Source organism: Paramisgurnus dabryanus, chromosome 23, assembly GCF_030506205.2.
Source record: "Paramisgurnus dabryanus chromosome 23, PD_genome_1.1, whole genome shotgun sequence".
NCBI classification, from domain to species: Eukaryota; Metazoa; Chordata; class Actinopteri; order Cypriniformes; family Cobitidae; genus Paramisgurnus; species Paramisgurnus dabryanus.
The window spans coordinates 22,860,540-22,871,543 of record NC_133359.1 but is presented as its reverse complement, the minus strand read 5'-3'; the positions used below and the strand labels follow the sequence as shown (position 1 = coordinate 22,871,543).

Sequence of the window (11,004 nt, the reverse complement as noted above, 5' to 3'; positions counted from 1 at the left end):
TTTACTTACTAGACACTGATTAATTTGAAATGCCATGAGTGAATGAGCTATTGACCATGGTTTGAATACAATGCTTCTTAATCATAACATCTGCCCAGCTGCCCAACATGGAGTTAAGCAGGTGTTGTTTACATGAAACATCAAATGACCTTCTTTAACCAGGCCCAGTGTGATTACAGAAATGTGTCACTGTTCTGTTGATTGTTAAGATGTTGATTATTTACAGTAATCCAGGATCAGAGCGTCAAGTAGTTTCAGTCATCTGAATAATTTGTTTATTGTAGTGAGGAGTATCTAGAGGCTGTGAAACAAACTCCAAAAATGACAACAGAGGAGCTGATGGCATTTTCAAAACAGTACAACGATGTCTATTTCCACCCAGTAAGTCACATCAAATTATACAGTTAAAGGTGCCGTAGAATGTAAAACTGTATTCACCTAGGCATAGATGAATAATACATGCCAACACGATTGTTTCCTTTATGTAAACCTCATGCATGCAAAAGACAGCTGGAAAACAGTCCAACATAACACCAACTGTGACATTTTCACTCGAGATGTACGCCCCCAACATTAAATTACACATTAAAGGTATTGCGGAGGATTTTCTTTTTCCGGGTGGATCATCAAGACTATTGGTCCTCCTGGTTGTCAATCAGGAGTGTTGCATTTTTTTTTAAAGTGGAGAAGGCGGTTCTTTTCTAAAATTTGAGAAAATCCTCCGCTTCACCTTTAAATTAAGTACAATGTTGATACAATGCTAAAGACAAAGTTATGACTCTTGAGTTAGCACTATATGCTAGTTAATGCTATATGCTGCTAACGTTAAGGCTGAAGTTCTACTATTGACATTACAGTTAAAGGACTAGTTCGGTATTTTAGACTTAAAGCCCTGTTTTCAGATTGTTTATGATGAAATAGAACGGTTTTGACTGAAATTTTGACACATGCGGCTGCCCCGAGAATTTTTGGGTGTTTGTGTTTCAGCTCCAACCTTTACAATGGGTTTAATGGTGCACTGGAACAATCCTTCCTAAAACGCATTAAACTTTCGTTTACAAAAACGTGAAACTCACCGGGTGTTCACTGGTATGCTCACACAAAAATCGCTGCAAAATACACATTCCCACAGGTTTTATTGTAGTTTTTGCCAACTCCATTGACTTGTATTAGTTGTGCTGTGAGGTACGGTATTACTCCGCACCGGGAACTTTGTTTGTATTCTTGCATTTGGCAAAGGCGGATTAGCGCCACCACCTGGGCTGGGGTGTCTATTATTCAAGCTCTCAGCGGAAGAATGTACGGGTGTGAGGCGTTTGGAAAAATAGGTCCACAAGTTAACAAAGAATGCTAAAACAACTGTTGGAAAGTAGGGCTGCAACAACGAATCGATTAAATCGATAAAAATCGATTACTAAAAGTGTTGGCAACGAATTTCATTATCGATTCGTTGTGTCGCGTGACGCAGAGACGTTTAATAAAAAAAAAAAAGGAAAAACTTCAGTTAAGCGCGAAGCGGAGTGAACACACTCGCACTGCGTTCCAAACCGCCTAATTCCTTACTATATAGTAGGCAAAGAGTACGAGAAATAGTGCTTTTCGCCTACTATATAGTATGGAAGTATGCAGTTTGGGACGGAGCGTTGGTCTCTCTCGCGCACTGTTGCTTGCAGAGTTCGGCGCCTCATAGACAGGGCGGAGAAATTACAGGGCGGCGGGGAAAATATAAAAAAACAGCAAAAGGTAGAGGAAAACCACATGTCAGTGTTTTACTCCTCCCAAACGTAAGCGCGTCACCTGGAAGTTATAGCCGGCAAAGAGGTAATCAAACAAAGACAACACGCTTATGCTTTATGGAGCGACGACAGCGAGTAAAAAAAAGTTTCTAGAACGAATAAAAAACTCCAATGATATTAAAAAAAGAAATAAAACGTTGAGAGAGAGTGGTATGGACGCTTTTCCCCGTCATAGACCTGTATGTTAAATCATCGCGCGTCACTTTCCTGCTGTTCTGTACTGCGCGCTCCAGCTCATGCAGAGCAAGGAGACGCGCGTGCCCGGACCAACATACAGTACATCATACAGTAAGTGCCGCCTGTTGTTGCATAAACATCCTCTTACATTTTTTAAGGCGAAGTAATGAATGGTGTATTTGCATTTTGCGCGGGAGTAGAAGACGCATTTTCCGTTTTCACAAGACGCATTTATGTGGCCAAATGTAATGGAACAGTTTTAACAAATGAGATAGCTATCCGATCAGAGAAAACACATAAAGTCAAATATAAGGTAAAAAGCTGTCACTGGGGCAGTACCCTTTATAAAAGGTCCTAATATTTACCATTTAGGTACAAATATTTATCTGTGAACTGCCAATATGTACTTTTGAAGTACTAATATGCACTTTTTGGGTACAAAGGTGTTCCTTTTTGAAAGGGTACTGTCCAGTGACAACTTTTGTACTTTTATTTCTGAGAGTGTACTCGTGTACTATCTTTTTGATCCCACCAAGAGAGGCTTCTTGATGGGAAATGCATCATAAAAAGTCTATTTATTTGGCAGATGTAAAGCATACATGTGTATTTTTTTGTGTTAGTCCATTTTTATTTTATTTTATTATTATTGTAACAGCTCAGGTGTGTTCAATGAGCAACAAGTTTGTGCACTTTCTAAAGATTTTAGTTCTGTTTTGAATAAGGGGTTGGAAATGAATACTTTTCTTGTTTTTTGTTTTTTATCCGATTCATCGATTAATCGAACAAATAATCGACAGATTAATCGATTATTAAAATAATCGTTAGTTGCAGCCCTATTGGAAAGCATCTTTTGCAGTGATTTTTGTGTGAGCATACCAGTGAACACCCCTGACCACTCGGTGAGTTTCGTGTCTTTGTAAACAAAAGTTTAATGCATTTTAGAAAGGATTGTTCCAGTGCACCATTAAACCCATTGTAGAGGTGTGAGCTGAAACACAAACATCCGAAAATTCTCAGGGCAGCCGCATATGTCGAAATTTCAGTCAAAACCATTCTATTTCACCAAAAACAATCTTAAAACAGGGCTTTAAGTGTAAAATACCGAACTTGTCCTTTAACGTTTTGCAGGTCCAAACACAAACAACTCGGAAACGTTTATTTACAATCTCCAAACAATTAATTTTTCCTCAAAATCTGTATCTTTGTCTGATACGGATTCACACATAAGGTCTGTTTACACATACAGAGCTACTGAATGAGCTGCTCTGAGAAACAGCCAATCAGAGCAGAGATCAACATTATTATTCAAGACTCTTTCAAATAAAGTAATAGACCATTTAATTCTGGGGACAAATCCTAGGCTTGTACATGTAAAACCGTCTTTGGATTATTTTTACACTTACATTTTTGCATTAAAGTCACATGCCTTCTACGTAGGTATCAGAGACCAATGTAACACTGTATCATTGCATCATTGCATTATTTGCCACCTTTAAAATATTTCTCATTTTTGGATATGTGGTGTGTTTTATAAAACACATCAGATCGTGTAGATGTTAATTATATCATCCTATAACAATCACTGTGTTTCTTTTCTTTTATTTAACTGCAGAACATCTATCACTGTGCTAAGTTAGCATTGGGTGCCACACTTCAGCTGGTGGACAGTGTTATGAAGAGAGAGGTCAGGAATGGCATGGCACTGGTGAGGTGAGTACGCAAACCAGTAGCTACTGAGTTCGCTTGCACACAGAAAGATGATTAAAGCCGTGTTAAGGGTGTCTAAACGCCCCATATGTTTCCAAATTTTATATGACCTTCAGAATTTACTATACAAGAATCTACAAGGTCATATTGGGGAGTTGACATAAAGCTCAATATCACAAAAACAGTTTGAGATTTTTTTATCGGTTTTGTTTGGAGCTGCGATGTTTTGAAAACAGCAATTTATTTATCAAAAAGTGTGGGGTACACACCCAAATGATGCCAACAAAGTAGCACCAATGAAAGCAAACTAAACAAAATCATGCTTGTTTGCCCGTCGCGACTCAGAGGTGCCCTGACGCAATAAGCGTATGTTCAACATCCAAATATCAAGAAGCATGTTCGTTCTACGCATGAGTGAGATGAGATAACTTTCGTACCAGCAGGTGGCACTACTTCATTATTCAAGAAAGTGCTGGCATGCAAAATCAGTTTGATCAGTTTTGCACAAATCTCACTCACCACAAATGGATTTAAATTGAAATAAAAGTTCAAAAATTGAGACCATCATTTTGTGCGTTCCCTCATCATTTGCTTGTTTTATCAAAACTGACAATGCTAAAAACCTGATCGGCTTGGTGTGTACCTAGCTTACGTTACGCATTGATTATTTATCTCCAGGCCTCCAGGACATCACAGTCAGCGCTCTGCCGGCAACGGCTTCTGCGTGTTTAATAATGTGGCCATCGCTGCACTGTATGCTAAAAAAAACTACAACCTGAAGAGGTAAACAGGTTTTTTTGCATTCTTTCTGATGTTTATACCCGTAATACTCAATAAAAGAAAATCACAATCTGTGTCATTGAGAGCTTATGGGTTTTCTTCTAGGGTTTTGATTGTAGACTGGGACGTCCACCATGGACAGGGTATCCAGTACTGTTTTGAGGAGGAACCAAGGTGATATGGTTTCCAGTGGTTTTATCTCATGTTTGCCAGTTGATCGCTTTGAAAAGAAATAGCAGATCATCTTAGCAAAGACCGCTTATAATATTCGAGCATTTATACAATTTTTTCTTTCATTCAGCGTTCTTTATTTTTCCTGGCATCGTTACGAGCATCAGACCTTCTGGCCGAATCTCCCAGAGTCAGACTACACCAGCGTCGGGAAGGGCAAAGGGTCCGGCTTTAACATCAATCTCCCCTGGAACAAGGCAAATGAAAAACACATACCTATGAATTTCGTTTTTCTATAATTAAGGCTTCTAATAACATTTTATAATGACTTTGAGTCAGAAACACTGAAGTTGTTTCCTGCAGATAGGGATGACGAACAGCGACTACCTGGCAGGCTTCTTCCACGTTCTCTTACCCATCGCATACGAGGTTTGTGTGTGTGTTTTTTTCTATTTTTGGACAGAAAAGATGAGGTAGACATTTATTTTTGAGTCCTATTGATACGCTGATGTTTTTCAGTTTGATCCAGAGTTGGTTCTGGTGTCTGCCGGTTATGATTCAGCCATCGGAGACCCAGAGGTTAAAGACTTTAAACAGTCATTAACAACGTACAGTTTTAATACCTGAAGAGTTTTTAATATTTCTTCTGGTTTAGGGTCAAATGGTTGCATCCCCTGAGATCTTTGCCCATCTTACCCAGCTCCTGATGCCTCTGGCCGCTGGCAAAATGTGTGTTGTCCTTGAGGTCAGTCGTCATTTTCAAACAAAGATCTCGGATTAATATTATTTTTACTATTCTACTTTTGTTATTATCATGTTTGGAGTTACACATTGATTGTATAATTAGCTTTTATCCTGGTTTCTTTAAAATGTTTAGGGTGGGTACAACTTGACTTCTCTGGCCCAATCAGTTTGCCAGACCGTCCAGACCCTTCTTGGAGATCTGGCCCCTGAACTGTCAGGGCTCAGTGGCCCTTGTGAGAGGTGAGTTGGGCTGTCATTCAGGTAATGCAGTGAATGCATTTGATTGGCTTGACACACCGTATTTGAAAAAATTACAGCTGAAACAATGTTTTGTTATCATGTGTTTACACACTTACTAGCTGAAGTGTGTGTGGGCAGGTCAGAGTTTTTGTTTCTCCTGGGCAAGGAGAATTATGCAAAGTGTTTGTATCTCCGTAGATAGAGACAGGCATGAGATTCAATACATATGATGAATCGATTCAGTGATTCAGAGTCGACTCCCTATTTTAGAATCCAATAACTTTATTAATCGTGCACTTTTTGGTTGAACTACTTTGTTTAACTACTTTGCACATTGTTTACATTGATGGACAGCTACATGATATACTGTAATACAGGAAATGTTCAATTTTGGATCTGTGTGGCTCTTTAACTCTTTCCCCGCCATTGACGAGATATCTCGTCAATCAAGAGAAAACGCTTCCCCGCCAATGACGAGTTTTTCCGTCTTTCCGCAATATCACTATTATCCACTAGGTGGCGCCCTTCCGCAACTTTTTAAACCTGGAAGTATTGCCCTATGGCAAGCGGCTGCATGTCCGTGTCTGTTTTAAAGATCGCTCTGAATGGGATCTCTATGAAAAGTCGTCACAAAAATGGAATTATCTCTGCTTTTTGCTCAAAATGTGGTGTTTTTGCAGAAACCTACCCATATTCAAAAGCTGATTACAAAAGAACTACTGTTTTTTTGTTTGAAAGCAGAGGGTCTGTTCTTTCATTTGGTATATTGAATGTTTATATATTTGAAGAAGAACATTTTCTGGAAGACATTAAACTTTTGTGAAAATCATGAAAAACGCTGGCGCTGGCTGGCAACTTTTTTTTTTTTAACGCTGGCGGTGAAAGAGTTAACATGTTATAATACATTGTATGTGGAGTATTTTGAGCTAAAACTTCACATAAGCACTCTGGGAAACCAAATTTATTTTACATCTTAAAAAATCTCATAATATGACCCCTTTTCATTCAATCTGATTTCGGAGATTGCGTCCACCTGAGATCACATTTATGGGGGCATTGCAAACGTAATAACTGGCAACCAAGCTGTCGACACACCCCTTAAACTGAAGTTACTGAACCTAAACATAAGAGCCTGATAAAAACAAGAAAACATGCCAGACACAATTAGATAGTTTTGGATCTGAACTCTTGATATTATCTTATTGGTTGTAATTTGCAACATCAACACTTCTGATTGGTTGTTTGTCAAGCATAGATAGGACACACAAAGAGAATAATACACCTGCTCTTTTTCAATATCTTTATTTATTGTCATTTTGAGCAGACATTCAAAAAAGAAAAACATTTTGCAATGAAGAACAATGACATTATGAACACCTCCTGCTCTTTTGTAGTGCACTGGAATCTATTCAGAATGTTCGCAGAGCTCATTCATCTTACTGGAGCTGTCTTAAACAATCTGGTGAGTGTTTGTGTAAATTGTATTTTTGTATGTAAACACTTTTTTTGTGTGTGTGTGGTTTGACATGTTGCAAACAGTGCGAGTGTGACATAAGTGTTGCTTCCACGTCTAAAAAAATAAAATAAAATACTGTGACAAATTTACATCACATACACAATAGTTGCATATCATTGATCATTTGTTGTTGTTGTTGTTGTTTTTAAGACACAAATTCAGATGCAAATAGCAAACGACGCAAACTGGAGGAGAACAACAGTGAAGTGAAAGTTAATGAGAATCCTTTACCAGATGCAGAAGCCAAAGAGACAACACAGGATCTTGTGTGGCCTGAACCTGTACACAGGTCAGCTCCTGCGGTGCGCACAGTAGTGGCGCCCCCTTCTGGTGCTCAGGTCTCATTGCCAGATGGCTGCCAACCTTTAGGGGGAATTTCCAAAGCAGCTACTGAAGAAGCACACAGAATCTGGTTGGTAGAACGACATCAAATAGATCTGTGGTAGTGAAAGAAAATTGTGTTGTTCTGTTAGATAACGGCTACTTTGAAACATTGCTTTTTTGTCATTGTAAAGGAAAAAAGATTTCAAAGATGAAGCAGACCAGATGAACCTCCAGGCTTTTGGAAATATAATTTCAGTTCTTGATAAAATGAAGAATAAAGAGGTAAGTGAAATAAAAAGTTGTTTTTGTGTGTGCGGTATTTGTTGATAATGGATTGTAACATGTTTTTAGGTGTGTAATGGATGCGTCTCCGTGTCTGATCTGAATGTGTCTGTACGCTGTGCTCTTCAACACGCACTAACACATCTGGCTGAACGGTATAGCACTTATCTCAACATATTATTAACTTTAAAATCACTTTAAGATTAATATTGACTTGCTGTTACTTGATATTAAGTGATTGTGTCTTTTATGAAGGGTGCTGGTTGTTTTTATTGGAGATGGGAAATTGCCAGTCGACACCTCTGATGGGTGAGCATCATCAAATACTAAATGGTCTTTATTATAGTCTGGTTTCTAACCATCATTTCATTTTGTGTTCATCAGAAAAAAGAAATTCATACAGGTTTAGAACAACATGAGGATGAGAAAATGATGACAGAATTTTCATTTTAAAGTGAACTAACCCTTTAATCTTCCACAAAGCAATAAATAGAATAGTGTATAGTATGACCAATACAATTAGATAGATAAAACATAAGTTCAGGCTTATATGTTATTTTATGAAATTAAATAATGCATGAATTGATTTGAATGACATAAAGCCTGATGTAAACCACCTTAATATGAAACTTAGTAACACACAAACTAAAGTGCAGAAAACATATGATATGTAAACATGTGAACTGCACTTTTTTACTTTCGTAAAAAAGAAAGACATAAACATCTTGTATGAAGTGGGTAAATTATCAAGAAAATATATATATGAAAGTTGAGTAAACCATAAATTTTTAGTGTTTGTGTACCCTTGGTATCCAACCCTTGTCCACAAAGCTACTGAGCTGCAGCAGCACCGTTTTAAAATCTCATTTGAAGCCATTCACAAACAATTTGGAAATAGCATACACATGGAAATCTAATTTAAGCCTTTTTCCCTTCAGGAAGATCTTACTCATCCAGATCTGTGGTGAAGAATCAGAAGAGGAAAACTCTACGAGCCGCATGTCCTTGCATTTCAAAGAGGTTTGTGCTCTAACACATGTGTCTGATTGTTGTCTTTCAAGATCTGTTTAATAAAGTTCCTTTCTCCTGTGTATCTTTAGGGTGAAGGTTTCACGGCAGGCTTCATACAGGCAGTGTTGGGGCTTCTCTTACCCCTGGCTTATGAGTTTAACCCCGGCCTGGTGCTGGGTGTTGTGGGAGAGGGCAAATGGATGAGTCATCTACCACCAGTCTGGGGTCATCTGATCAGTTTGCTTCAAGGCCTGGCACAGGGCCGGACACTCGCTTTACTGCAGGTCTCTTTGTATGACCACTCTTTGGATAAGTAGCAATGTTGCTAATTTAGCTACAGACAAGTAAATTATCATTTCTGCATATCTTCAGGGTAATGATAAACATCTGATGGAGATTACGGTTCTTGCCCTCTCTGGGGCCTCTGTCCCTCCTCTCGGAGCCCTGGCGGCCCCCAGACCTGAAGATGTTGAGATGATGGAGAAGCAGAGATGTAGACTTCAGAAAAGATGGAGTCTTCTGCGCTGTACAGGTACTTATATCACCAGTAGAATATCACCAGAAATGTGTATTTTAAGATACAGTACTGTGCAAAAGTCTTGGTTACGATTAGATTTGAGATTTTGATGATAAGCAATGGTATAGTAATCATATATTTCTCTCTTTATTTGAATACAACCAGAAAATTTGTATGCAGAGTCGAGAATTTAGTGTGAGCTCATCTTACAAGCAGGAACCTGCAATCTTTCTTAAACCTAAATAAAATGAAATCTTAATCTCTTATTCGAATCTAATGACTTCAGTATCTTAAAAGAGTTCAACATTTGTTTAATGCAGACATAGAAAGGTCAATACTGACTTTTACCTGAAGAAGACATTTTCTTCTGAAATTTGTGGGACCACTCTACTTTTTTTGAAAATAGGCTCATTTTCCAGCTCCCCTAGAGTTAAACAGTTGATTTTTAGCATTTTGGAATCCATTCAGGCGTATTCAAAGTCTGGCAATACCATTTTTAGCATAGCTTAGCATAATCCATTGAATCTGATTAGACCATTAGCATCGCGCTTAAGAATGACCAAAATGTTTTAATATTTTTCCTTTTTAAAACGTGACACTTCTGTAGTTACATCATGTACTGAGACAGACGGAAAATTAAAAGTTGTGATTTTCCAGGCCGATATGGCTAGGAACTATACTCTCTATACTCCCCTGCCATTGAAAGTTACCAAAGGGACTACTTTCAGGCGCTGCGTGATATCATTGCACCTGCTGAACTCATGGTATGGCAGCAAAGTCCTTGATTATTACGCCGGAATGAGAGAATAGTTCCTAGTTTTAAATAGGAAAAATATTGGAACTCTTTTGTCATTTTTGAGCGCGATGCTAATGGTCTAATCAGATTCAATGGATTATGCTAAGCTATGCTAAACGTGATACCGCCAGACCCAGAGATCGGCTGAATGGATTCTAAAACGGAAAAAATCAAGTGTTTAACTCTAGGGGAGCTGGAAAATGAGCATATTTTTAAATAAAACGGAGTGTTCCTTTAATAGAAATAAAAATAACTATGCTAAAACAACATTTGCTGGTGGTGGCCCAAGACTTAAGCACAATGTTGTAAACTGTGTATATACTAGGGTTGTGACGAGACACTTACTCACCGAGACGAGACTTTTACACTTTTTAAGAAATCCTTGATAAAATTTATGAATTGGAATGTTTTAAGTAATCTAGGACTATTTTGGTAATTAATATTGAAGGAATTTAATAATTTTTGGTACCAAAAATGAACGTAAGTTAGCAAGAAACTTTTAAATAATGATGAAGATGCAATAATAATTGGTTCAAATAATGTATAAAATTATGTAAATACATGGTTTTATTAAACAAAACGTTTATATACAATCATGAAAAAAGTGGTAACTTTTAGTTTTTCTACTATTTATAGGTATATGTTCAAGTAAAATGAGTATTTTTGTTTCATTCTGTCAACGTCCAACAATATTTCTGCCAAATTCTTAATAAAAATAATGTTTTTATTTGCATTTATTTACTAAATATTGAAATGGGGAAACATGGTCAAAATAACAAAAAAATAATATAAAGTCTTGTGTGTTTGTTTGTGCAGTTTCAGAAAGCTGATGGAAACCTCTGGGAACTCTCTTTCTTATGGCATCTCTCTGTTTTAATGTTGTTGGAAATTATGTATTTTATATACATTTTCACTTTTGGTATTAAAGCTTAATCTAACATTG

At 37.6% G+C, this 11,004-nt stretch overlaps 1 protein-coding gene across 1 annotated transcript in view; it reads left to right on the top strand.

Moving 5' to 3' along the window:
* The window catches only part of hdac10 (histone deacetylase 10), a 12,251-nt gene extending 1,250 nt beyond the window's left edge, over window positions 1-11,001 (top strand). Inside the window, exons 3-20 of the mRNA XM_065292323.2 lie at window positions 285-381; window positions 3,586-3,683; window positions 4,359-4,463; window positions 4,566-4,634; window positions 4,762-4,888; window positions 4,995-5,060; window positions 5,151-5,210; window positions 5,287-5,376; window positions 5,509-5,615; window positions 7,010-7,077; window positions 7,282-7,543; window positions 7,647-7,737; window positions 7,807-7,892; window positions 7,993-8,046; window positions 8,676-8,757; window positions 8,838-9,032; window positions 9,121-9,280; window positions 10,878-11,001. Of these exons, the coding sequence (XP_065148395.1) occupies window positions 285-381; window positions 3,586-3,683; window positions 4,359-4,463; window positions 4,566-4,634; window positions 4,762-4,888; window positions 4,995-5,060; window positions 5,151-5,210; window positions 5,287-5,376; window positions 5,509-5,615; window positions 7,010-7,077; window positions 7,282-7,543; window positions 7,647-7,737; window positions 7,807-7,892; window positions 7,993-8,046; window positions 8,676-8,757; window positions 8,838-9,032; window positions 9,121-9,280; window positions 10,878-10,891 (1,831 nt within the window). The 3' untranslated portion in view covers window positions 10,892-11,001. The remainder of the gene's footprint in view (window positions 1-284; window positions 382-3,585; window positions 3,684-4,358; window positions 4,464-4,565; window positions 4,635-4,761; window positions 4,889-4,994; window positions 5,061-5,150; window positions 5,211-5,286; window positions 5,377-5,508; window positions 5,616-7,009; window positions 7,078-7,281; window positions 7,544-7,646; window positions 7,738-7,806; window positions 7,893-7,992; window positions 8,047-8,675; window positions 8,758-8,837; window positions 9,033-9,120; window positions 9,281-10,877) is intronic.
* Window positions 11,002-11,004: the final 3 nt, after the last annotated feature.